The sequence below is a fragment of the Alternaria incomplexa genome (genome assembly GCF_024043165.1).
Source record: "Alternaria incomplexa strain BMP 0042 chromosome Unknown scaffold_10, whole genome shotgun sequence".
In the NCBI taxonomy this organism is placed as follows: Eukaryota; Fungi; Ascomycota; class Dothideomycetes; order Pleosporales; family Pleosporaceae; genus Alternaria; species Alternaria incomplexa.
Genome location: NW_026249859.1, coordinates 169,907 through 195,789, shown reverse-complemented (window position 1 = coordinate 195,789; position 25,883 = coordinate 169,907). Strand labels below are relative to the sequence as shown.

At 54.5% G+C, this 25,883-nt stretch overlaps 10 protein-coding genes across 10 annotated transcripts; 5 read left to right on the top strand and 5 right to left on the bottom strand.

Annotated features, from left to right (window-relative positions):
• Nucleotides 1-958: 958 nt before the first annotated feature.
• Nucleotides 959-2,845, bottom strand: VMA2 (Vacuolar ATP synthase subunit B; the record flags this gene model as incomplete). The annotated part of the gene is made up of 8 exons (XM_051436494.1): nt 959-1,497; nt 1,545-1,819; nt 1,869-2,185; nt 2,234-2,395; nt 2,444-2,479; nt 2,533-2,552; nt 2,604-2,688; nt 2,747-2,845. The coding sequence occupies 8 exons, from the start codon at nt 2,843-2,845 to the stop codon at nt 959-961; spliced, it is 1,533 nt and encodes a 510-aa protein (XP_051289240.1).
• Nucleotides 2,846-5,132: 2,287 nt separating this feature from the next.
• Nucleotides 5,133-7,575, top strand: J4E90_006951 (uncharacterized protein; the record flags this gene model as incomplete). The annotated part of the gene is made up of 3 exons (XM_051436493.1): nt 5,133-5,397; nt 5,451-7,003; nt 7,060-7,575. 3 exons carry the CDS (start codon nt 5,133-5,135, stop codon nt 7,573-7,575), a joined length of 2,334 nt encoding a protein of 777 aa, XP_051289239.1.
• A 1,703-nt stretch (nt 7,576-9,278) lies between these two features.
• On the top strand, nt 9,279-10,432 carry J4E90_006950 (uncharacterized protein; the record flags this gene model as incomplete). The annotated part of the gene is made up of 2 exons (XM_051436492.1): nt 9,279-9,422; nt 9,653-10,432. The coding sequence occupies 2 exons, from the start codon at nt 9,279-9,281 to the stop codon at nt 10,430-10,432; spliced, it is 924 nt and encodes a 307-aa protein (XP_051289238.1).
• A 204-nt stretch (nt 10,433-10,636) lies between these two features.
• J4E90_006949 (uncharacterized protein) lies at nt 10,637-11,797 on the bottom strand (the record flags this gene model as incomplete). Its single annotated transcript, XM_051436491.1, has 1 exon — nt 10,637-11,797. The coding sequence occupies one exon, from the start codon at nt 11,795-11,797 to the stop codon at nt 10,637-10,639; it is 1,161 nt and encodes a 386-aa protein (XP_051289237.1).
• Nucleotides 11,798-12,818: 1,021 nt separating this feature from the next.
• On the bottom strand, nt 12,819-13,539 carry J4E90_006948 (uncharacterized protein; the record flags this gene model as incomplete). The annotated part of the gene is made up of 3 exons (XM_051436490.1): nt 12,819-13,137; nt 13,192-13,361; nt 13,519-13,539. 3 exons carry the CDS (start codon nt 13,537-13,539, stop codon nt 12,819-12,821), a joined length of 510 nt encoding a protein of 169 aa, XP_051289236.1.
• Nucleotides 13,540-15,706: 2,167 nt separating this feature from the next.
• On the bottom strand, nt 15,707-17,211 carry GOT2 (Aspartate aminotransferase, mitochondrial; the record flags this gene model as incomplete). Its single annotated transcript, XM_051436489.1, has 4 exons — nt 15,707-15,808; nt 15,864-16,867; nt 16,923-17,001; nt 17,101-17,211. The coding sequence occupies 4 exons, from the start codon at nt 17,209-17,211 to the stop codon at nt 15,707-15,709; spliced, it is 1,296 nt and encodes a 431-aa protein (XP_051289235.1).
• A 308-nt stretch (nt 17,212-17,519) lies between these two features.
• J4E90_006946 (uncharacterized protein) lies at nt 17,520-19,778 on the top strand (the record flags this gene model as incomplete). The annotated part of the gene is made up of 1 exon (XM_051436488.1): nt 17,520-19,778. One exon carries the CDS (start codon nt 17,520-17,522, stop codon nt 19,776-19,778), a length of 2,259 nt encoding a protein of 752 aa, XP_051289234.1.
• Nucleotides 19,779-20,071: 293 nt separating this feature from the next.
• On the bottom strand, nt 20,072-21,228 carry J4E90_006945 (uncharacterized protein; the record flags this gene model as incomplete). Its single annotated transcript, XM_051436487.1, has 3 exons — nt 20,072-20,276; nt 20,370-20,811; nt 20,883-21,228. The coding sequence occupies 3 exons, from the start codon at nt 21,226-21,228 to the stop codon at nt 20,072-20,074; spliced, it is 993 nt and encodes a 330-aa protein (XP_051289233.1).
• A 1,155-nt stretch (nt 21,229-22,383) lies between these two features.
• On the top strand, nt 22,384-23,701 carry J4E90_006944 (uncharacterized protein; the record flags this gene model as incomplete). Its single annotated transcript, XM_051436486.1, has 3 exons — nt 22,384-22,529; nt 22,576-22,765; nt 22,814-23,701. 3 exons carry the CDS (start codon nt 22,384-22,386, stop codon nt 23,699-23,701), a joined length of 1,224 nt encoding a protein of 407 aa, XP_051289232.1.
• A 567-nt stretch (nt 23,702-24,268) lies between these two features.
• Nucleotides 24,269-25,771, top strand: J4E90_006943 (uncharacterized protein; the record flags this gene model as incomplete). The annotated part of the gene is made up of 1 exon (XM_051436485.1): nt 24,269-25,771. The coding sequence occupies one exon, from the start codon at nt 24,269-24,271 to the stop codon at nt 25,769-25,771; it is 1,503 nt and encodes a 500-aa protein (XP_051289231.1).
• Between the last annotated feature and the right edge of the window lie 112 nt (nt 25,772-25,883).

Here is a 25,883-nt window from a genome sequence, read left to right as displayed (position 1 = left end):
ACCTCTGCCAATCCGCCCTCCCCCACGCTGCAGGCAGCGTGGCCGCGTCCAGAAAACGCGGACCGGGCGCAGACACTGGTGGTGGTGGCAGCGGCGGCGGGCCCCCTGGGAGGACGAGCGGGAGGACGAACGGGTTGGCCCCAGGGTTCGCCATGGTGGCAGCGGCGACACCGACGAGCGAGGGAGGAGACGACGGTGCCGGCGGCAGCGAGCCAGGGAGCAGGCAAAGCAACAGCGGCACGGAAATGATGGTGGGTGAGCGCGGAGGAGACGGTGCTGGCTGTTGTTGAAGGAGAGGAGAGGAAAGTCACGCTGGGGGGAGATATCATATCATAACATGGTAAGGCAAATTTTCACGGTGACGGTGAAATTCATAACAAGAGCGTTTGCAAGACGCGCGCGTTTCCATGGTGAAGGGAGATGGGATGGTGCGGGGGAGGAGCGGAAAGTCGAAGTGAGCGTGGAAGAGACGGTGTAAATAGCACGTGCAAAGCGCAAAGTACAGCACAGATGTATGCTCCTCACCTCGCTGAGGAGGGGCATGCTGGATAGTATGAGGGGCTTTGTAGACGCCTGGCTAGGGCATGGTGCTCAGTATGACAGAGCTCCGTACTGTTGTAGGCTTCTGGATCAGGTCTGGTGATGTCGTAGATTCAAAGTGAAATAGATGTAGTACTCAATAACCATCATGTTGAGAAGTGACCTACAAGGTGTATACAACATATGTGGAACGATATGAACAAAGTCTATCCGTCGTCGTATCAACCAGCAGCGCGAACATACTTCGTTTCTCAAATCTACATCACATGACCCAAGCCGACAAGTACACTAGATTAAAGATTCGACAAATTCATATATACTCAATGCAGTATCTCTACCCACATTCCGCTCAGTGAACATGGCCATAGAAGCAGTCCATCCACCATCCTAAACACATACACATGCTAAACTATCTTGCTTACACATCGATCAAGTTGTCATCCTGCTGGCCCTCGCCCGAGTTGTCCTTGGTATCCTTGCTGCCCTTCTTCTTGTCACCGTCGTCACCGCCCCGACTCCTCTGGTAGTATTGGTCGAGCACCTTGGCTGGGATACGGTTGAGGAGTTCCTTGGGGTAGATACGGAGCAGCGACCATGCGAGATCGAGAGATTCGTGGATGGAGCGCGACTCGTAGGCACCCTGGGCGATGAAGGAGCGCTCGAACTTCTCGAGGAACTCAAGCGATAGCTTGTCTTCTGAGGACAGGGCCTCCTCTCCGACGACTGCCTTCATGGCAGCGGCGTCACGACCAATGGCGTACTTGGCGTAGAGCTGGTTGGAGACATCACCGTGGTCCTTCCGTGTGCGGCCCTCACCGATGGCAGACTTCATGAGACGGGAGAGGGATGGTAGGACGTTGATCGGAGGGTAGATACCCTTGTTGTCGAGTTGACGGTCAATGAAGATCTGGCCCTCGGTAATGTAACCGGTCAAATCGGGAATGGGATGTGTGATATCTGGCGCAATTAGCTTAGCACAGAGTGAAAGAAGTCGCAGTACATACCGTCGTTAGGCATAGTCAGAATGGGAATCTGAGTGATAGATCCGTTACGGCCCTCAACACGTCCAGCACGCTCGTAGATAGTCGACAAATCGGTGTACATGTAACCGGGGTAACCACGACGACCGGGCACTTCTTCTCGGGCAGCGGAGACCTCACGTAGCGCATCGCAGTAGGATGACAAGTCGGTAAGAATGACCAGGACGTGCTTCTCGAGCTGGTAGGCGTAGTATTCGGCGGTTGTAAGGGCAAGACGGGGAGTAATGATACGCTCGATGCTACGCTGGGTTAGCTAGGATAGCAGTAGCGCATGCATGCTTTACTTACGTAGGGTCGTTTGCCAAGTTGAGGAACAGAGTGACACGCTCCATACTGCCGTTCTCCTCGAAGTCGCGCGTGAAGAAGCGACTGGTCTCCAAGTTGACACCCATAGCACCGAAGACAATGGAGAAGTTGTCGTCGTGGTCGTCGTGTACACCCTTGGAGGGCTTTCCGACAAGACCAGCCTGTCTGCAAATCTGCGCGGCGATTTCGTTGTGGGGGAGACCGGATGAGGAGAAGATGGGAATCTTCTGTCCACGGGCGATCGAGTTCATCGTGTCGATGGCGGAGATACCGGTGGAGATCATTTCTTCGGGGTAAACCTACACACTGTCAGTCGCATGAATAAGAGGTATTAACTAGGTACGTACTCGCGAGTATGGGTTGATGGGGCTACCGTTGATATCAAGGTAGTCCTCGGCGAGCACCTTGGGGCCCTTGTCGATAGGCTTTCCTGAACCATCGAAGATACGGCCCAACATGTCCTCGGACACACCGAGCTTCAAGCTGTGTCCGGTGAACTCGACTTTGGTCTGCGACTGTTAGATATAGTCGTCTTGCAAAGGACTGTGTGTGCGTACCTTCTTAACATCGATACCAGATGTGCCTTCGAAGACCTGCGTCGCAATTAGATCGAGTTGCCGGGAGAGTTGAGCATGTCGCAATTTACCTGGACGACGGCGCGGTTGCCTGCAGCTTGTGTCAGTGTTTCGGCGCACTGTCACGATTGGAGTAGCTTACCTCGAGCTTCAAGGACCTGACCAGAGCGCTCGGTGCCATCGGGCAGAGTCAAGGACACAATCTCGTTGTATCGCGGGAATTTGACCTATCCACCACATGTGTAAGCTTCTTGTCACTCCGTCTCATGGGCGCAAGCTACGCACATTGTCGAGGATGACCAATGGACCGTTGACGCCTCCAATAGTGTTGTATCGTATCCTAGGCGTCACCGAGATCATGCGGGGGTCGACAACTTCAGGCATCGTGGCGGTAGTGGGCGGTTCGGAGAGGTGTAGTATTGCTCGGCGTTAGATCGAGGGCCGCGGTCGGTCTGTAGCCTCGGAGATCGTTGGGTGACGAAGTTAGAGGTCGGCCGTCCAAGTGGGTTGGGGAAGCTCTGACCAGGATGCTTTAGCGTCTATGCGACAGATGACGCTGGCTGGAGGCTCGGCCTTGGCGCCTCACCATCGCGACAGACGGCCTCGATTTCGCATGAATTAAACATGAGTTGCAGTCTGAACTTATCTCTATACTGCGCGACAGGACAAGTCTTCATGTCAAGGCAGGTACCAAGAAAACAGAATCCTGGGGTTAGGCGGAGCTCAGCAGCTATAGACAGGGTGCAAGAGATTCACGAAAGAACATGGCAGTTGTAATTTGCGCAACTCATGGTATTCATATGCTATATATCGTGTCACACTATCTAGACCCAGGCATGCCACCATTTCCATCATCGTCGCCGACCAAGAATCATTTAGGGTGCTCACCAGGGCAGCAGAACGGCATCGCTCATCTGTTTGAACTTGTCAGTAATTGCAAAGCAAAAATCTCAGCAATGACAGGACAGAGTACGTGAGGGGTCAGACATCCAAGGAAGGTATTCGCGCTCATTGTCCATCGGTCTTAGGTTCGATTGATGGCTAGCGTGGAAACTGCGAATGTGGAAATGTTTCATCATCCCCAAAGGGAGGAGGAGTATGAGGAAAAGAACGACTGACCTTTGATCACACTAGACACGCCATGTAGCTGGTGTTAGCCGTCCATCAACGCGCGTACATGTGCATGCTCATGACGTTGCGCAGCAAGACTGTTTGAGTCTGCATTACGCGCACGTGCAGCAGTACAGTCCTCACAGGACTAGTATAGTGTTGTGAAAATCTCGATCTGTTGCGAGTGCGCACGGGGCGACAAAGTGCAAAAAGGTGCGCGGCGATGAGAGTAAGCAAGTATTACTGTACTGAGCGATGTTAGCAGTCTGACGTGCAAAAATTGCTAAAACGGTCGCGGTAGTGATGGAGGTCAGACGACAGTACTGGCAAGTAGCAGGCGCCCGGCGAAGGGCACCCGAACAGCGCTGTTTTCTTCAAGGTCGAATCGGTAAGGAAAAGAAGTTGCTGAAGGTATAATCTTTCCACAAAAGCAAAGAAAAAAGGAGTCGACTTACGTTATAGGGAGGGCTGGCTTCGGGCCTTCACGAAATCGCATGAAGCGGTCCGAAGCCAGTGGTTGTTCGCAGTCTTCAAGACATGCAGAGTGAGGTGGTTGTCGAGAGAAAACCAGAGACGCGGTCGAAGAAAAGTAGAGCGCCGAGCTAGCGCGTCGCCAAGATTCCTTTCATCACGTGCACTCCCGAACGGGCAAGGGCATTATTTGGAATCGTCATCCGGCCAGCAAGCATCAGCAAGGCAGGTCAGCGTGGTCGCAAGAGACTGAGAGAGCGCCCGCCCGAGTGCAGCATAATTCATCAGCCGTCGAGCGCGTTGTCCTTCTGCTGCGCGGTGCATATTGAGCGTGAGTTGGAGTCGGGATAGATTGGGCAGCCCAGCCACGCAGCTTTTCGCGCGATACCGAAACGGCCCCCTAACCTGCGCTGATCTTCGGAGAGGGCCATGCGCCCATCACCTCTCACCACACGAGAACTCCACCACTGACGCCCGCGTCCCTGGCACCGTCCCTGGCCCTGGATCTATACTCGCACCGGTCCCATCGTCGCATAGCACGGCGTCTCTAGACACGTTCGCCGCACTGCCTCTGCTGCCCCCAGACGGCCCATCTTCCGTTCCTACTCCACCGCTCTGCTGGCGGGACGGATGCGACACGATATCACCCGACACGACACCGCGCCAGACGTGGCTGCACACCTCACCACCCCCTCGCCGCTCCTGTGAGTATCGCGCTGCACTTTGCGCGACGTCCTCCGTGACCCTCGCCCTTTTTCCTGTAACCGGCAAGTGCCGCCTGCCGGCCTCATCGCGCCCATCGCGACTTCTGCGCGGGCACTTCCTCAGCCTCCCATATCGGCCACACCGGACCGCACTTCGACCTTCCATCGCGACCACCCAGCACTCTTCAGTCCCCATTGGCATCGACGCGAATTTCCGCGCACGTATGACTTGGACGCTGTAGCATTGCTCCACCCGTCTCGTCGCCGACTCGGTCGTTCTTCGCATCACGCGGACCCGTCTTCTAATCTCGACACCTGTCGCATCCCTTCTACCTGATCCATTCCCGCGTCCGCGAGGCCACAGCCCGCACTGAAGAGCCGACAAGATGATGACAACGAGCTATCCACACAATGGCGGCATGCACCCCCAGGGCATGCAGCACGCGCACCCAGGCATGGGCGGCCCAGGCCCAAACCCAGGACAGCCTGGAATGCAGCCCGGCATGCAGCACGTCTCTGGTCCCAATGGCCCCGTCAGTCAGGCAGGGCCCATGATGGGCATGCAGCCGGGCATGGGTGCCAATGCGCATGCCCTCTCGCACCTACAGCCGCAGCAGCACATGTTCCAGCAGCAACAGCAACACCAGATGAGTGAGTACCACCGCTTCGTACCATGGTAGAGCATTGGCTAACAGATTCGATAGTGAACCCTGCAATGATGCAACAACAGAGAACTGCCCAACAGGCCTTCATGCACCGTCAGCAACAACAGGCCATGCTTGCCCACCAGCAGGGCGGCATGGGAATGGGGTTCCAGAACCCCATGGCAAACTTGAACCAGGCACAAGCACAGCAGCTACAAGCAATGAGAAATGGACAAATGGGGCAAGGACCGTTCGTCAATCTTCCACCCCACTTGCTCCAGCAACAACAGCAGATGGGCCAGCAACCCGGAGGCCCGCAGCATCAGGCTGCCATGGCCGCAGCAGCCCATCAACAAGCTCAACAGCATCACCAGATGCAGGCGCAGCAACAGGCGATTGCGATGCAACATGCGCAGTCTCAGTCGAGCAACCATAGCCAGGCAGGGAATCAGGGACCGCCGCCCACCACCCAGCCCCAGCAAGGGCCTCTTCGCCCTCCATCCGCGATAGGGAGTCACCAGGGACAATCTTCGCCGGCTCCTCAACCTACACCCCAACAGCAACCACAACCACCGCCCCCGTCACAGCAGCAGCAACAACAGCAACAGGCACAGCAACAGCAGCAGCAACAACAGGCACAACAACAACAGCAACAGCAGGCGCAACAACAGGCTCAACAACAAGCGCAGCAACAGGCACAGCAGCAGGCGCAACAACAGGCACAACAGCAGCAGCAACAGCAACAATCATCCCAGCCACCACAATCAGGTCCAGTGCCACAACAGCAGACGCCAGCTCCGTCTCAGCCGCCAAATCTACCTCAACAAGCGAATCAGCAGGCCCAGAACCAAGGTCAGGTACAACGGAATCCGGCACTAGTGCAGCAAGCGCAGGCACAGGCGCAAGCGAACGCTGCCCAAAATCAAGCCCGTCAAATGGCGATGATGCAGCAGAAACAAGCACAGAGTGTATCCTCAGGCCAAGGGACGCTTAAGCTGCTGAACTTTGTGGAGCAAATAGGGAACTTCAATGCCTCGAACAACAACATTGAGTGGTGGCAGGCTTTCGTGGATAGGTTCTTCGCCGAGTCTGGGTCTTTCGTCCACGTCGTCTGCTCCTCAAGTACCGAGAGAACGAAGCAGTTCGAGATCGTGTACGCTGCCTTGCCGCGGTACTTCTACACCCTCTTCAACACCGACGTCACCAACTTGCAAATAACCCTAGACGGGGCGGCCGAGAAGACCTCAAATGGTGAGCTCAAAGTGACTTGCGAGCGAGCGAAGTTCATATACACATACAAGAACTCCTGTCAGGTTGTCTACCAAGGCAAGTTGACTGCATTCTGGTCTGGTTCAGATAAGATGGAGTGGTTGGTATTTGAGGGAGCGAGCCATGAGCAATTCATACCGCTCAATGCGCTGAAGCAAATGTTCGTCCAACCATCGCCGAATCAACTGAACCCCAACCAATCGCCGCGCATGAAGAACAAGAAGCAAGCACAGCAGCAACGGACCATGCCAGAACCACCAGAGGCGTATCTGCCTATCAACAAGTTGATCAGCGCTAGTACTACAGACTATGGTTTGCCGCACGGCTTGCAAAGCTATCTCGAGGTAAGAATCTTCTCCACGTTTCCCTCCCCGGCATTGACACTGACATCAGTTTCTAGATTTACGAGCCAATGAACCACATGTCAAGCTTAATGGTGCACTACCTCGAAAATCCCCATATGAAGCCAAGCGAAGCGTTGGAGTCATGGAACAACAACATGTCGAATAGCCAGGGCGCTCTGCAAGGCCCGCAACACCCGAACCAAGGGCCACAGCAAGGACAAGGCATGCCACCCAACATGCAACCCGGGCCTCGACCAGGAGGGCCTGGCCAACCCGGTCAGATGTTCATGTCGCCCGCAATGCAGAACTCCCTGCTTCCCAACGGATCAATGGGCGGTTCACCTCACTTCCAGCACACACCGTCGCCCAACTCGCAGCCCATGATGAAACAACAGAGCACAAGCTCCCACACCATGAGCTCGAACACGTCTCCCAACATGATGAACAACAAGCGGCGGCGGAGTACAGCCAAAATGGAAAACGATGACGGTGGCGGAGAGATGAACGGCGCGCCAAAGGTCAAGCAAAGTCCAAGAGTCGGGGGTAACAAGAGGATGAAGGCAGGCCAATAGCCTCCATCGCTTGTCCACCTGCCTTCCCTCCTTGCCGGTGCCTCTATGCGATGCCTCGTTCCGCTTTCTTCGCATCTCTATCTCTTGTATAGCGCGGCGTTTGAATCTCTCACACTCTCAGTCTCGATTCTCATATCGTGCTCTTGTCTTTCACAAGTCTTTCTCCCTTGGCGTTAGATCTCCACACTATTACCCCATTTCAACTCGGGTGGATCTTTCCTGCTTTGCTTTGCTTTTGCTTTGCTTCTGAGACTTTGCTGGCGTCTGGGGGCGTAATCTTTGCTGTTGTTGTTACTACTGCTTGGTTATCACATTGTGTCTCCTGTTCCATTTTATCTACCCTTCCGTAGGTTACATAATTCGTTCTTGTACATTATCGACGATGAGGTGGAAGCAAAGCTGTCTAGAACGCAGCTTCAAGAAGGAAAGAAAGAAGTGGTCTTGTTAGGGGCCCTGCTTTGGTGGCTTTTTTGTCTTTGTTTGGAAAGATGGGGGCCAGATCAGATGATTATACGGCCCCGTTCAGTGCATAGGCGAGATATGTTGATGTTGAGATTCATTTTTATACGGAATTCAAGACGTTATGACTTCAACTTGCTGTTTGTTATGCTGTGATGCCTATGGGCATTGAGATTATTATCCAGAGTATGCATCCTCGAAAAGACGGCAGTCACTACTAATTCCTCGCGTCGCTCATATCTCAAGGCAGTGGTTTTACGATCGTCTCCTCATCCACAGCAATATCCCCCATCTCCCTAGCAAAAGCCCTCACCCTCGCCAACCTACCCACCACAGCTTTCATCAACGGCCATCTATCACATCCAAGCACAAACACCCCCCACAACTGCGCCTGCAACACCTGCGGCACAAGACACACATCCGCCATCGTCACCTCATCACCTACGCTATGCCTCCCCCCACACGTCACCAACATAGCCTCATAAGCATCAAACCCCTCATTCAATTTCAGCCTGATAAACTCTTTCCGTCCCTCTTCCGTCGCACCCGCAACCTCACACAACCTCACCCCATTCCCCCGATTCGCAAAAGGAAACATATCCTGCGTCACCACTGCAACCAACTCTCTCACTCGCGCTCTGTCCTCTCTGTTGCCTACCAGCGGCATCAACGGACATATCCCCGGAAACATCTCGTCTAGATACTCGAGAATCGCTGTAGACTGTGTAAGTACGAAACGTTGCTTGGTCGAATGTCCTGGTGTGGTGATTTCGTGGATTAGAGTTGGTACGGCGCCGCTGGGGTTTATGGCGAGGTACTGTTTTGTGCCAATGGAGGTGCGTGTGTATTTTTCTACGTCGTGATAGAGTGTGTTGGGTACTTGTTTTAGGGAGAGGGCGATACGGACTCGGCGGGCGCAGGAGGAGCCCTGTCGGTTGTAGAGGTGGTATGTTGATGTTGTGGGTGTGGAGGATTGGCGGCGGGATTCTGGCATTGTGGGAGTTGGGAAGATTGATAGACGCGTGATGTTTTTGTTGTTGGTTCAGATGAGTAGCGTCTTGATATAGGACACTATAATGGGAAAGACGATGCGGGTCTTGGAAGCGGTAGGAGTGAACGAGAGGCCAAGGCGCTAGGTGCTGATGGGTTAGCGCAAGCTCCTACCGCTACTTTACTGCACCTACTCTCATCGCGTCGCTCTTAGTCGTACCTTCAAGTTACACCAAATAAGTACGCCAAACGCCATGCTACCACCAATTGATCCCGCGGTGCTGCAGCGCAATCCCAACTTTGAGATCTTATACAAGGACCTTTGCACGAGGAAGCTTAATCCTAATGGCTCGTCAAGAGACACGAAACAGCAGCGTGTGCATGATGAGATACGAAGGGTAAGACCTTGTTTCCTTCCTCTGTTCCGAAGATAGTCCAAATATTTACCATGTCCCTGATCCCGTACTTTCGTTCCCTGTTGCTGGGATCTGTTCATTTGTTTGTTTATAATCATCCTATCATGTCTCTGTTTGTCAGCAGGATTTCCCATTTATTTCTCCTTGAAGCCCTTCAATCTACGCATTGAACTGAGTATTCATACTGAAATCGCATGCTGATCTTCCTCTAGACCCTAGCCACCGCTCTCACAACCCTGCACACAACGCAAATCCTCACAACATCGCTCTCAACCCTGCCATCCAAAGCCACCCACCTCCCACCAGACTTGCACGCAGTTACAGAAACAGTAACCGCCCAACTCAACGGCCAAGTTCCAGCATCGGATCTCGACATTCTGTCTGAAGACATCGAGTTTTTCCACTCAAACATCGCTCCTGTCGCCTCGGCAATCTCAACCCAACTCACGACCATAGCGGACTACCTCTGCCGCATCGCCTCTCCCGTCTCCCCACTACCAATCTCATCTCTCCACAGCACATCTCTCACCCTTAAAACCTCCGCTATGGTTACCCTCCCTAGTGAATTACAAACCGCACAAATCCATCTAACAACAACCCTAACCACCCTCCTCTCAACCCACTCGACCCTCCTCTCCACCAGCATAAGAATCCTCGAACAAACCCAACAAGGCGCCCTAGCCCGACACACCAAATCCTCCGCCGACCTCCTCCACACAAAAGCCATCTTACTGGGTCTGCAAGCTAAAACGCACTCGTTGCTACACCCTCCACCAGCGGAATTCGTGGAAGCGCTGAAAGAGTTTAGGAAGGGACTGGGAGGCGGGAAGAGGGCGCTTTGGGATCGCGAGGCGTTGGCGAGACGGGAACTGGAGTTGTATGGGAAGGCGGGGGAGAAGGGGATGAGGGATTTGGCGAGGAGGAAGGAGGGGTTGGGGAAGGAGATGGAGAGGGTTGAGGCGGAGATTGGGAAGCTGGAACGGGGGGGTTGATGGAAGTGGGGAGGTTATGGGGCGTACGGTTGTTGTGTTGATGTCTTGATGGCTTACGGGCGATGGGAAGTGTCTATACCTTGCTCTAATACCTAACATAACGCCGTCAAGCGCCAGTTCTTATACACGCTACGCTTTTCTCTCCAGAAACGCCATACACCAATCGTCCCTATGATCATCCTGGTCCACTTCCCATAGCAAGAACTAGAAGATTTCCTTCTCACAAACGACCTCATACCGTTCATCCATCACCTCACCCTGTCCTTTCGCACCTCCACTCCAAATCTTCTTCGCGCCCATCTTACAGATACAGACTCTATCCACCCTGACACCCTCCGCCCAGACAAAACCCTTGTACTTCTCAATCAGATTGCGGGCGTCAAAGCGCATCCAACTCTTGCCATCAGGACCATGACCTTCACCGATCGGACGGGATGACTCTGCTGTTGAAGCTTCGGTAGCGTTACCATCTACAGACCCTGCTGTCGACGCGCCATCTTCTTCATTTTCATCGTGGCCATTGGCGCCTGTGTTCCCAGTCTGACCATCCACCCCATTCCCATGATGATTCGGCGAAACCTTACGTTCCACATGCTTGAACCCATCTTTCAACATCCCACTCTTGCTCCTCCCCCTCCCCCCTCTCCCCTTCGGCTTCGCATAAATCGTATTCAGAACCGTAGCATGCAACCTCAACGGCCTGGTATCCTCAACCAACAACCCCATTTTCGTAAACCTCTCTCGCAGGGCCTCAGCAAAAGGATACAACCGCTGCGACACATCCCTCGGTTCCGCATACAGGATACTCGTTTTATGCGGCGCTTGCATCGGAACCAAGGACTCTAGGTTGACTGTCAAAGCATCCGTATCGGGCATGGCGGCGGCATTGAGGTTCTCGGCTATCTCGCCGCTTTCGGCGGCGGCTTCTGCGACGCGGAGGTGGGTTATGTCGCGTAGGAGGGTGTGCAGGTCGAGGTCTGATAGGTACTGTTGCGCTTGTTCTAATTGTTGGGGGGAGAGACTCATTACGCCGAGGGTGAGGTGCAGGGTGCCGACTGGGCGGACGGCTTTCGTGGGGACGGGTCCATCTTTTGATAGCCCTTCTTTGAAGTTTTCGAGTCTTTGCTGGAGTTGGGGGCGGCTTGTTTCGGTGACTAGGGGGAGACAGAGGAAGTGGGTGAGTTGTGGTTTCTTTGCGCCGCCTTTGCCTGGTTTCTTGCTGTCTTTCTGGTCTTTTTGTACTGATGGTGATGGGATGTCTCGAGATGCAAAGCCTTGTAATGTCGTCCTGATCTCGGTGTTGTCGCGCAGCTTCTCGCCATCTAGGAAATCGTTGTATTCGCCTTTCGACTTCTTTTTGCCCATGATTGGTGATGTGGTGTGGAATCCGACAGAGGAAATTTGATCTGAATGAACGTATTGGGCTTTCCTAGCTGCTCTGTTCTTTGCTAGGCAACGAGTGGAGTGCGTAATAGCAGTAGTAACAGTAGTGCGTCGGCTGATTGGTCCAGGCGCAGCTCGATGCAAGACCGCCGCAAAGAGCATGAGAAGACAAGGAAGGCGCGAGAAGCGCAAGGAGCGTCTAAATGAAGGGTTCACGGCAAAGAAAGAGCGATTCTAGGCGCGCCGAACCAAACGCCACATGATCCCACGGCAGCACCGGCAAGACTACCACGGCGGAACCGAGAAAAGGGCCTGACGATGGAACCACTCATGGTGTTGACTTTTCATGGGGCACGGTCTTGAGCCTATCAAAGCGTGCTTTCCAACCTATCAGACGCAACACCAAGTTCGGCAACGCCATGTGCGAAGAGTGACGTAGGTCCCGAAGGTGGGGTGAGTGACATGCGCCGCCGCTGGGCACACGTTCGGCCCTTCACCCGTAGGGCTGAGGAACGTTCCATGTCACAGAGTATATAGTTCAGAGAGGGGTTAGCATGGTATTAGTTCCAATGGATGATGCTTGTCTAAAGTATTTACAGCTGCATTGCGATCATGTGAAGTGTTACTCTGCGCTTGAGCAACAACACATTCATCATGACGATAGGGAGAGTTAACATTCATTCGTAATCTATGCAAGTGCGATGGAACCAAATAGACAAATTGAGGGCAAGCTATGTAGAGTACTGGAATTTCCTCGCTGACCCGATGACGGCATGTACACAAAAAGCGCTCCTAGGAACGTGAGATGGTGGAATGTCGCGCAGGAGAAAGTTCGTCAAGGATGAGGAAGTGTCGCGGTAGAGCGGAAAGCCCGGAGTCGCAATTGTCGCTCCGTGAAGCGTACGGTCCTAGACTTGGCTGCTACCGATACCGACTCCTCCCAGCTGAGCGTGGCGAGTGCGAGACTGGTGTGCTCGCGCCGTAGCTCTGGCTGATGCGGGCTCTATTTCTTTGCCGCAGTAGGGGAGGGCGCGGCTTCTTCTTCCGCCTCCTCCTCGTCGCCCTCGTCCTGGTAGAACTTCTTCAGGATTTCCTTGACGTCGGTGAACTCCGTCTTTGCCTGCTTGATGATCTTGGCCAGGTTCTCCTGCGCCTTCTCCTCTGTTATGTCCTTGGTGCCCGCGTCGTCCTTGAGCTGGCCGTAGTGTTGGATCTTCTCGCACGAGTCTTTGACTTTGGTGAGGCCGAGCGTGGCGGACGAGCCCTTGAGGAAGTGGCCTAGCTCACTAAGCTCCTTGAGGTACTTGCCCTCCTTCTTCTCGCTGGGTGGCGTTAGTCGTCGCGCGCATATCGCAGGGCGCGCATGGGGCACTCACAGCTCCTTGTCCATCTTCTTGAAGGTCTGGTCGGCCTGGCCAAAGAAGTCGTAGACGATGCTTTTGCTGAACTCGCGCTCGACCTCGTCCTCGTCCATCTCGAGAATCTGCTCAAAGGTGGCCGGGTCGATCTGGTCCTCGGCACCAGGGATCGACATGATGTCGCCGTTCTGTGGGGGGAGTTTTAGGTTAGGAGGTTGAGCTATAGATAGGCGCGTGTTGCGACAGTGTTGTAGGGACAGCAGGCGGATGACACGTGCGGAGAATTGCAGACATGGAGGGGCCAGACAGGAGCAGGCAGGCAGGACATGGAGGGGCAGCACGAACCTTGTCGTCGGTAACCGACATGCTGAACAGGACGCAACAGCAAATCCGATTTACGGGAAGCGCTCTTCAACCTCGCGGGATGCTGTCGACACCTTCGTGTACTGGCGTCGCAGCGCTTCAATGCTCTGGGCGCGACGGTGACGGATATTTTTTCGCGCCTCAGTAGTGGGCCGTGCGGCTGTCCGATTCACTGGCTGCGGCTCGATGTGGCTTAGTGGATGACGAAAGGGTCGGCCCGTTGTTGCTGTGAGCGCCGTTGTTAGAGCTGCTGTCTTCTGCAGAGGGCAATGTCTCGGGACGCAGGGCAGAGTGGGAGATGTGAGTGTGACTGCTACGCTGCCTACCGAACTACTACGTACAGAAGCCCTCTTAGTCTAGTCAACCCCTCTGCTCGTTTAGTCGCTATAGTCTCGACGGAAGCGGCTGCCGAGGGAAGCGACAAAGCTATCCTGTTCGCGGTAGATTGGGACGACACGTCGAGTCGGTGAGATAAGAAGAAAGCAATTTGTGGCACTGGTGGTCACGGGCACGCTGCTCATATACAGCCGCGAGGGTTCTAGAAGTGAGATTGGCGATGTTTGCATCACCACAAAAGAGGGGGGCCACGGAATCATAGGCACAGAAATAAGGCCTCGCTATATGTGGGTGGATACCTCGACGTCAATCGGCAGCCTTCACTCGCCGTGGATCGCCTGTCACAGAGCCAACTCTGCCCTCTTCCAGCGGCTGACTGGCGACCATGCCCCCCATCGCCCTCATCGGCTGGCCGGCCAAAAGTAAGGTAACGCGCCCGGGTCGTGTGTGGAGTCTGCCCTCTGACCTGGCAGCTTGCCCGCACCGTGGTATCTTCTGCGGCTGATGGGGCTAGTTGCGACCCTCGCTCGCACCGCTTTGTCCCGTCGGCAGAGCAGACCATGGAGTGCGCAAAGACTGGAAAATGAGTGCGGTTGACAGGGCGCCAAGAAGGCCTGGAAGCGTTCGAAAGTCTGCCATTTCCCGCTGTTGGAAGGGGGCAGGGCGGGGTGCCAGCGTACGAATATAAAGAAAGACGAGGGTTGGTTTTCGTCGTGAGAACAACGACGTCACTCCGCCAGCCATCGTCATCGTGCATGCTCACCCGGACCCTGAAAACTCATTTGCTGGGTTGGGCTAGCAGCATGTACCGCGCACAAGTACCTCGACAGGTCGCCGTTGGATTCCATGCTTTGCGCGCTCTCAACGGCCGTGTAGAGGTCCTATTAAGACAATTCCAACCTCTGCCAGCACATGCGTCTTGGAAACGAATAAACGCCATAGGCCCGGGCACTCACTCCACAGACAGGCATGCACCTTGGACCCTGACCTCTTTTCTCGCAGAAACCTGCAATGCACCTGAATCATGCTCGTTCGTCCGGCCTCCTCCGAGCTGCAAAGCTTCGATACTTTCCTGTTGCTGGAGCAGGGGCTACGGATGACGGAAGCAATAGTGCGTAGAGGCGTCTGGGATCAGCGTTCGTGATGCAGACGTGCAGGACAAGGAACCTGCGGATCGCAGCTGCAGGGTCACTGAGTGGAGTGGTTAGCGTGACGGTTTCATCGGTACGGTCACTTGCTGAACGATGCGGTGTGCGGTACCGGCGCAACTTGTCGAACCGTGAAGCACACAAAACTTGGCTTCGTTGTTTTCGGAGACCTTGGCGCGACACAAACCGAAGCAGCTCCGGCTGTAGGGCTTGAACACCCTTTTGGTATTCCGCATATGCAAGTGAGTAAAACCGGACAGGTAGGCGTGCGTTTGTCATTCGCGATCACGATGTCCCAGCGCACGGGAACTAGCGTCATTGCACAGTGCTGTGCGAGTTATCAGCGATACTATGCTAGGTAATGATCTGTATATTACCGATGAACTCGCAAACGACAGGACCAACCACTCGTGGGGTGTGGGGATAAAGTGGGTGAAGTCTGAGTGGGAACAAAACTTCGGTGAAGGATTGGAGGATCGACCAAATTAAACGAATCAGGTACTTCGATCCGAGAACACAAAAGACGGCATGAGGAGGTTGTAAGATCGTGAGCCGTTTCATTTCTTGTATGCTTTTTCATTGTATAATCTAGCCGCCGATGCTGTCTGCACGGTACAATGCTGCGCCATGTTATGTCACAAGGTTTGCTGAATCACGAAAGGAAGTAGAACACTGTCATGACGATCCTAACCCTTGACCTTGTAGATGGCCTCGGCCAGGCGGCCGACGTTCTCGCTGGTGATACCCGCGACCGAGATACGGCCGTCCTTGGTAGCATAGACTGAGTGCTGTCATGGCGGTTAGCGCTGCGGATATCAAGATGGTTGCAAAACATAAACTTACCTCCTTCGCTAGCTTGTCCATCTGCTCGGCTGTCAGACCAGTGTAAGCAAACATGCCAATCTGGGAGGTGATATGGCTCCAGTCGTGCTTGCTGCCGAGCTTCTCGAGGTTCTCCTTGAGGAGGGCACGCATGGTGATGATGCGGTCAGCCATGCCCTTGACCTCACCGAGCCATTGCTTGTTGAGGGAAGCATCGTTCAGAATCTCAGAGGCAATGCGTGCACCGTGAACTGGAGGGTTAGAGTACAATGGGCGGACGAGAATCTTGATCTGAGAGTCAACGCGCTTCTTCTCGTCGGCAGACTCGCAGACGATGGAGAAGGCACCAACACGCTCGCCGTAGAGACCCATGTTCTTGGCGAAAGACTGAGCCAGGCAGGGGCGGAGGCCCTCCTTGATGAAGTGGCGGAGAGCGAAGGCATCCTTGGTGGTGTCACCACTGGCAAAGCCCTGGTAGGCCATGTCGAAGAAGGGGTAGTGGTCGCCAGCCTTGACAGCCTCAGCGATCTGAACCCACTGCTCCTCGGTAGGGTCTACACCAGTAGGGTTGTGGGCACAGGCGTGGAGCAGGACGATGCTGTTCTTGGGCATGGCCTTGATGTCGGCCACCATGCCGTCAAAGTCGAGGCCAATGGTGTCCTTGTTGTAGTAGCGGTACTTCTCGACCTTGAGGCCGGAGTCTTTGAAGACAGCGTTGTGGTTGGCCCATGACGGCGTGGGAATGTAAATGGCCTTCGCGCCGGGGTAGTGACGCTCGAGGAAGGCACCACCAATGCGGAGGGCACCGGTACCGGAGATGGTCTGGGTGACGGCGATGCAGTCGTCGTTGAGGGGCGTAGAGTCGGCGCCGTATGCGAGCCTGAGGGCAGCCTTGGTGAAGTTGGGGACACCGGTGATGCCGGCGTATTCCTTGTCGAGCGATGACTTGACAATCTTCTCCTCTGCTTCCCTTACGGATGGCAGGACGTAGGGCTTGCCCTTGTCGTCACGGTAGGCACCAACACCTGTCGATAGCTGTCAGTCGCGCCTTCCATGTCGGATTAAAGAGCTTATACTAACCCAAGTTGATCTTCTTGGGGTTGCTGTCGGCCTTGAAGGCTTCGGTGATACCTAGAATGGCCTTGGGCGGGGCGGTGAGCTACGGCATGGCCTATCTTATCAGGAGCTGTACTTACATCCTGGGAGTCAGTTAGCTCTGGTGAAACACGACTGGGGCCCAATTGCTTTTGCCACTTACTGGAGGACCCTGCGGTACCTGCGACCAAGCGGAGACAGCTCGGACGCTGGTCCTGAGGGACAGCTGCTTAGTCGCCGCCTGGCGCAGCGCCGTTCTTGATGACGCGAGCATGGTTGAGTTGTGTGCGGGGTGGAAGGGGAGTTGAGGGGCAGCGTAGAGGGAGAGAAGAGGGTGATAGAGCTTCCCGTCGACTATTGTAGTGGGTGGTCTGAGCAAAATACCCCAGAAAAGCAATAAACTCCCCGTCGCCCGTTTCGCGGGAGAGCTTCGATGACTCGGGGCAGCCACGATCGCCTCCGATTCGCTTAGCCGAGCCACCCCTGCTAACTCCGGCGGTCTTCACTAATTTTCATGGCAAACTGGCGCGTCGCGTGGGTGAATTGACTCGGTTTGACATTCAGTAAGACTTCTCGTACACTATGCGACCCGCTCTAAGGCAAGCCAGGACGCTGCTGAACCATGAAGCCTCGGTCCCTCTCTTCCTCTGTCCCGCACTGGTCAGAGCGCCCACAGCCTCTCATCGCCGTCGAACGCCGCAGAAAGAACCTCTAAAGAAGTATTCGACTTTTGTAACGCCTCAGGATCAAATCAATGCCACCGCCCTTCCTACCGATACCAGCGACGATCCTCCCAATAAACTCTCACCAGACACAACCTCAACCCAGAGGTCACTGCCACGGGCATGTCCAGGATGTGGTGCGCCATCCCAGATATACAACAAGAGGGAGGCCGGGTACTACGACGTAGACCGGAACTCGATACGGGAATACCTTGACGGTGTTCAAAAGGCAAAAGAGGCGACTGTCGAGGACGACGTATATGCCAAGGCGCTCAAGAATGTGAATCCTGAGCTGCTCGGAGAATTGGGGCTTCAGGGCGAATCCATCGAAACACAGCCAGAGGATGAAACGCCGTCCACGCCCGTCTGCGACCGATGCCACAACCTCATCCACCACCGCAAAGGATCGCCCATTCACCACCCGACCGTCGAATCCATACAGCAGACCATCGCAGAGTCGCCCCACCGCCGCAATCACATCTACCACGTCGTCGATGCCGCCGACTTTCCGCTCTCCATAGTCCCAAACCTCCAATCGTCCCTGCGGATACCCAAACTTCGGACTCAGAACCGACGCGCAAAACACAAGGGATGGGTCGCCAATGATCGCATTGCAGAGGTCAGCTTCATCATCACGAGGGCTGACCTGCTTGCGCCAAAGAAAGAGCAGGTGGATGTTCTGATGCCATACGTCCGAGATGTGCTTCGAGATGCGCTCGGGAGACAGAACGCGAACGCGCGACTGGGCAACGTGCGGCTTGTGAGCGCAAAGCGGGGATGGTGGACCAAACAAGTCAAAGAAGACATCTGGGAGCGCGGAGGTGCAGGCTGGATGGTCGGAAAGGTCAACGTAGGGAAGTCGAACCTCTTCGAGGCTGTCTTTCCGAAAGGGCGAGGAGCAGATTATCAAGATGTGCGCAAGATCCGGAGCGCAGCCGAGCGTGAAGCAATGCTCAGCAGCGCAAAGTCGCTGGAAGAGCTCACCCGTGTACAAGCACTGCTCGCCGAAGAGGACGCCGAGACGGAACGACTGAAGAACAAACCTAAGCAACATCTCCATAAGCCTCCCGCAGAACTTGAGGAAGAAGCTGAAGAGGAGGATTTCGACGATCCTGATGCACTCCTGCCACCACCGCAGCCATACACACCATACCCCGTCCTCCCAATCGCCTCCTCACTCCCCGGAACCACCGCTTCTCCAATCCGCATCCCCTTTGGCAACAACAGAGGCGAACTCATCGATCTCCCCGGCCTCGCCCGCACAACACCCGGTCTAGAAACCTTCGTTCAGCCCGCCGCCCACGACGACCTCGTAATGAAGAACCGCATAAACTCCGAACGCTACACCCTCAAGCCCGGGCAATCCCTCATCCTCGGCGGCGGACTAATCCGCATCACACCCGCAACCCCCGACCTAGTCTTCCTCGTCCACCCCTTCGTCCCCATCCACCCGCACGTAACGCGGACCGAAAAAGCCATAGACTACCAAGCGCAAACCTCAGACCGCCAACTCCAAGTCGCCCCCATACTCGCTCCCCACGTAGGTCCCAAGATGAACTCAGCCGGTAGATTCCAGCTCAAATGGGACGCGACCAAGAAACTCGCCGGCCCCGTCACCTCCCCCGTGGCAGGCAAGATGAAGCCCGAAAACCTGCCCTTCCGCGTCTGGAGCACGGATATCCTCATTGAGGGTGTGGGCTGGATAGAAGTCAGTGCACAGACCCGACGACCTCAAGGCTGGAAGCCATCTGGCCTCGAGAAGAAAGACCCCAATCAAGCGAAATTCGACCGCATCACGCGCCTCAAGGAGGAGGAACAGCGTAAGAGCAGAAAGTTCGCTGCACTTGCCCGCGCGGAAGAGGAAGGACGGGATGCAGAAGAAATCCTTGAAGAAGAGTTTTACGAAGATGATATGAGGGATAAGATGGCGGAGTGGGAGGAGGACTATCCGGAGGTGGAGGTGTTTAGCCCGCTGGGCAAGTTTGTCGGACAGAGGAGGCCGATGTGTGCGAGTACGGTTAGTGGGCCGAAGTATGTGGCTACTAGGGATAGGAAGGTTAGGCCGAGGAGGAGTATGGTTAGTGTTAAGAAGCAGCGGAAGCCGAAGGGTGGAGAGTAGGGGTTTGGAAGGAGGGGTATGTGTAGATTAGCTGTGTATATTATGGATATGAAGCATGACCACGAAGCTGAACGTTTATGTTAATAGTATTCGTCTACGCCGTACATGAACTCCGTAATGCGTCGATTCAGCCACGTTAACTTTCTCGTCTCCAGGACAATTGCGTCTCCCATACGCCTATTACGCCGATATCTTTCTTTCACATATATCCAATACACATTTACTCCAACGCTCTACTCCAAAGCTTCCTACGTTGCGCAACTGCCCTCAAAGTGACACCGGCGCTTGCTTTCCTAGTTCTTGCCTTGCTCAAGTATGGCCCAGAACTGTTCCTGTTCCTTCGCGCAGTCCCTTCCGTCTTTATCGCAGCCGGGGAAGTTGGCAACGAGATCGCCTTCTGTAAACTGTCCGTCTTTGGGGCTTGCGGGGCCGGTCGCGTAGGCGTTGAGGAGGTTCTGGGGGACCATGGCTAGTTTGGCGAGGATGGTGCCGTGCCATCTGAAGATTCAAAAATTAGCAAACAGTGCCTTGTGTCAGGAGCCCTTCCAGACTTTGCAAGATGTTCAGGAGAAGGAAGAAAGGGAAACTCACTGAACAATATGCTCCAACGCATGACTCTCCGCCTTCTGGAAGTTATAACTCCTGTATATCGGATCGAACCAAGCATCCAGGAAGAACTTGGCCCACTCCCCGTTCCTTACCACGAAACTGCTCGGCGCCAATCCGTCCTTGTCCTGTGTGACGACGAAATCTATTCTGTCGCCCTTGAGGTTACTGAAGGTTTTGATGACGCTGTCGGGGGGCACGACAGGCGCGTTGGTGATCATGTGGGTTTCGAGTTTGGCGGGTGTGAGCAGGTGGGTGTGGATGGGGAGTGCGGTGTTCATGATGAGCGCTGTGGCGTCGAGATACCAGAAGAAAGTTGAGGTAGGGTAGAGCGTCATGGCGTGGCGGGTGCCGGGGACGCGTGACCAGGTCGCGGGGGAGTTGCCGATGGGGTATTGGTCTGCGGTGGGGAAGAAGGTGAGGTAGCCTGGGACGGGGGGTTAGTATAGCTCTTTACTCTGGTATCGCAACGGGCGGGAGGAGAGAGTTGATACGTACCATGTTTCTTGGCGTATTCTTCCCTGTTGCTCTTGATCTTTTGTATCCAGACCGGGTCGGCCTTGGGATCTATTGTTGTAATCACCACCACGGGCGGTCCGCTCCCTATCGCCGGTTTGGGTATGTTCGCGGCTGTCCAACCCCCAACTTTAGAAGCTGTCCTCCTGCTAGTTCCTCCACTACCACTCAGCATCCATATCAGGACAAAGAAGCCCAGTACACCGCCGACTATCAACCGTCCTGCCCTGCTGCGAAGGAGGTTCTTAAGCGCAGGTGGAATCGCAATTCCTCCGCTCTGGTTGCGGGCGGCATAGGGCGGTGGTCGCGACGTTTTCCTCGGGGGCATGGCGAAATGCATGATGTGTCGTAAGCGTCCGTGGTCTCGGGAAGATCACTCGCAATTGCGGTTTGGTTCGGGATTGGTGAAAGCGGAGCGAGCGATGGGCCACCTGGAGATCGTGAAGTCGGGAATTGGGCGTGGAAATTCGTTACGAGAACATTGCGGGTTATGCGAAAGAGGTGAACGGCCGCTGTGCAGAAGACGGGCACGGCTGGGGCTGGGGGATGCTGTGCGGTCGCGGAAAGGGTCGAATTAATCTAGACACGCGACGACATGGGATGCGATGCGATGGGCCTTGGCAGGAGGGACCTTGCCTTAGCGGCCGCAGGGCAGGGGCAGCGGGCTGAGGAGAGGAGTCACGTTGCCTGAGTACCGGCGTGTCTTTTGGCATTCCACATGGATTTGCATATAAGTTGTTGGTGCTTCTCGTCGCCAGTGATTACTGCTCAACGCCGCGCTTGCACGTGGTGCAACTCTTCCACGTTGCGTTATCTCCTTCCGAGCGGGCTATCGTCAACTTCAATGATAGCACACCATGGGCTTCGCCAAGCCCGCAATCATCCCAGAATAGAGGCGATACGGACTTAGCACATGCCTTTGCTGAGCACAATCATTCAGATACGGGATTCAAACGCTGCCGATATCTGGCCTTTCCGCGAAGACGTTCGTATTCGCCGACTTTCACCTTCAAGGAGCCCATAGTGGATGAGCTACGCTGAAGAAACATCGCATGAGTTTTCCAGTATTGAATTATGGTAGTTCCGGTTCCAGATGGTGAGGTGCAAGATAACGCGAAGAATACAACGTCTTCGAGGAGCGCTCGCCAAGACTCGCGAGGTTCTACGTCAAGATCTTCGACATGGGAAACTCCAGCGAAAAGACAGATTCACAGCTAAAGCGGAAGCTCGGTACAATCGCCAAGCGCTTTCCTTATCCACATGCGATATGACGACTGCTTGCTAATACAACACGCTCATAGCTTTGCAGCTACTTCTGCGTTACCCGCTATGACGTCGCCTGTCTGTCACAGTAAAGGGACGAATCCCTTAAGAAAACTGCGATGGATCGCCATCTTACCGGCATCAATTCACTTCCAACTCACGAGTAATTTCTCAAATCACATTCCATCCTAGCTTCTCTAATATATCGCAAACCGCAATCATGGTCGAAAAGGTTATTCAACTGAGATGCGAGTGCAATCAGTACCCGTGGGGAAAGCAGGGCTCAAAGTCGCTGGCGGCGACTTTGTGCGAGAAGACCCCAGGCACACAATTCAAGGTTGACGAGAACACAAGTTACGCTGAGATGTAAGTTTACAAACCCACATGGTCGAATGCCGTCTAACATAACCAGGTGGATGGGCACATATCCTGAATTGCCTTCGTATGTACTAGAGACTGGCGAGGACCTTCAAAAGGTGCTCGACAGACATCCAGATGAGCTTGTGGGAAAGGCCACTGCCGAGAAGTTCAACCACACCAAGCTGCCATATCTGCCCAAGGTCCTGTCGATAGCGAAGGCTCTACCTCTGCAACTACACCCGGTATGTTCATCTCTACATGGATCTGTTCCACAACTGACACAGTATCAGAACAAAGACTTGGCTTCCAAGCTACACGCAAAGAACCCGGATCAGTTCACCGACCCCAACCACAAGCCAGAGATCGCGTTGGCTCTCGGCGACTTCGAGGCTTTCTGCGGCTTCAAGCAACTGAAAGACATCGAGCGTTTGATGCAGCTACCGCCACTCCAAGCCTTCCTTCCAGAGGTCAAGAAGCCTGAGTTCGACGACCAAACTCTGAAGCACGTTGTCAAGGAAATGCTGTTGGCGTCTGAGGATGCTGTACGCAAAACCAACGACGCACTCATGAAGATTCCAAAGGAGCAATTCGGCGAACACAGCTACATCCCAGACATGATTCCTCGTTTGGCTGAGCAGTATGACAAGGCAGACAACGGAACCCTTGTTGCTCTCATCACCATGAACTACCTCCAGCTCAAGGCTGGCGACAGCATCTACATCCCCGCCGACGGCATCCACGCGTATCTCTCCGGTGATATTATCGAGTGCATGGCCCGATCGAACAACGTCTTGAACACTGGTTTCTGCCCACGCGCCGACCGCGACAACATCGACATGTTCTGCTCAAGTTTGACTTTCACACCACATGACGCCAAGGAGGCGATCCTACCAGCAAAGTCTTTCGATGGAAGCAAGAACGGCAAGACGCAGCTGTACGCACCACCTCTAAGCGAATTCAGCATGCTAGCCACAACCATGGGCGATGGCGATTCCGAGACGATCCGGTCGCTCGGTGGACCAAGTGTTATGATCGTGACCGAAGGCGAGGGCACCATGAAGGGCAACGGCAAGGAATACAAGCTAAGCGCCGGCTACATCTTCTTTGTCGCTCCAGGCGTAGAGCTAGAGTTCAAGGCCACGAAGCCGCTCAAGGCGTTTACCGCATTTGTAGAGTAGATCGACACATGTACGTACCTGACAATGAGGCTCAACCCCGCGGAGGTGGCTAGCGGCCGATTGGGCGGACTAGAGCTTCCCCGCACCTTTCACGTGCGCGTGCCATCAGCACTACGCATGTACTTTGGCTGTGTAGTTGTATAGCCAGAAAGCTTATAAGTCGAGAGCGGAACATACTCGGATCCGCACGCGCGTGTACTGGTGATCTCCACATGTATCCTTGTTCCCCCGCACTTGATGGCAGGTACCCCTCTGTAGCTGGGGATAGCTATAAAACCCCGCAATAGAGCTCATGCTTGCTCGTAGGATCATATTCGTTCCTCTTTGGTTGCTTCTTGATCAATGGAGTTGACATTTGACGTTGTTGAGCTTGCGAATCGCGTTCAGCGGCCTGAAGTTTGCCAACATCATCGCCAACTTGAATCGCAGCACTCGTTCAGCTACTATAGCCAGGTAAGCAGCAAAAGCAAAAGCAATGCTATCCGAAGATTCCACAACTTAATGTCGCTAAGTCTGTTCAATAACACTAACATCAAACCAAGCCCTTCCAACCCCCCAAATCCAACCATGGCAACCACCGCTCCAATCCCAGCCGAAAAGCGCGACTCAATGGAAGCAACCGCCAACACGCTCGCCACCAAAATGAAAGCGGCTTCCCTCGCCGAGACACCCCGAAAGCGGCCTCTCGGTCTAACCGACCTCCCCGCATCAGTCCGCAACAACATTTACAAGCACTGTCTCGACACCGAACTCGTAAACCACGGCGCACCCAACGTGTCCTACACGCACACCATCTCCAAAGACGAAGGCATCTTGACCTTCTCCGCGTCACGCAACCCGTTCCCCGTGAACACAGCGCTGTTCTTTGTCAACAAGGAGATAAGCAAAGATTCGCTGTCGTATTTCTATGAGAAGAATCTCTGGGTCAGATTCGATGTTTATACAAGCGACGCCCGGCACGCGAAGACGTTGCTCGAGGATTCTGGGCTCCTCTTCTCAACGGCGAAGAGCGAGGTCGTAGAGAAGAGCACGCGCCACGCCCTCGAAATCGTCCTCGTGGAGAAGAACAGCGCGCAGAAACGCGCTTCCGTCATGTTCCCAGCTCAATACCTCCCCCGGCTTATCAACTTCCTTGACCAAGCAAGCCGCGCAACGAAGACATGGGCTCAAGGACGTAGTCTCTTCCTCAATGTAGTAAACACGTATGGATTCCCCGTGTCAAAACTACAAGGAGACCTGCTCGAGCTGTTCCGTCTGATGAGCGGCTTTGGCAAGGTGGAAGTTGATGGCCAGAATCTGCTTCCGCGGTACGCGGAGGGTCTGCAGAACAATATGATGGGCGAGAAGTTTACGGCAGAGGCATATATGAGCAGTGTACAGGAACTAGCTGATCTGGCGGATGAAGCGAGGGAGAAGGAAGAGTATGCGCTTGCGAATGAGTACGCTCAAGCTACTATCATCGCGCTGACGTACGGATATCTGACGCATGCCGAAACGCTTCATTCGCAAGAGGAGGAGTTCAACAAGTCCATGCAACGACTGCGTTGGAAGACAGAACTGGGCCTCGGCATCAGTCTTTCCATTCCACTCCGGGGCCTCACGTCAACAAAACATTGGCTGCGAACTTCGAACCCAACAGACGAGATCAGGAAAGCAGCGAAAGACCTACTCCAAGCCGAGAAATCAGTTTCCCAGGCGCTTAGTCTGGCATGCGACGCTCCTTCCCCCACCTCGAACCCTTGGTTCCATTCCATCCCCGTGGAGCTAATTCCACCCAACAAACCCTCTTTCTTCACCGACCGCGAGAGGGCGCAGACGTGGTATGTGCTGGGTACTGTGCATATGGCTTTGGGCGAGTATATCTTTGCTTGCGGCGATATGGAAAGGGCGTTGGAGTTGTGGGGTAAGGACAGTGGGATTGATGAGGAAGGTGGGTTGAGGGCGAAGATGGAGGAGACGTTTGAGAAGGCACGGAAGGGGATTGATGGGGATGCGGAGAGTATGTGGGTTGGTGATGTGAGGCCGGGTACGGGGTTGAAGACGGCGGCGAAGTTGGCTAGGGGGTTGTGAGATGTGGGATTGTTGGAGGTGAGGTCTCTGTATCAGTGGATAGCATGTTTCGTAGTGCAATTTCTAGGAGTTTGCACTACGAGACATGCTATCCACTGATACAGAGACCTCA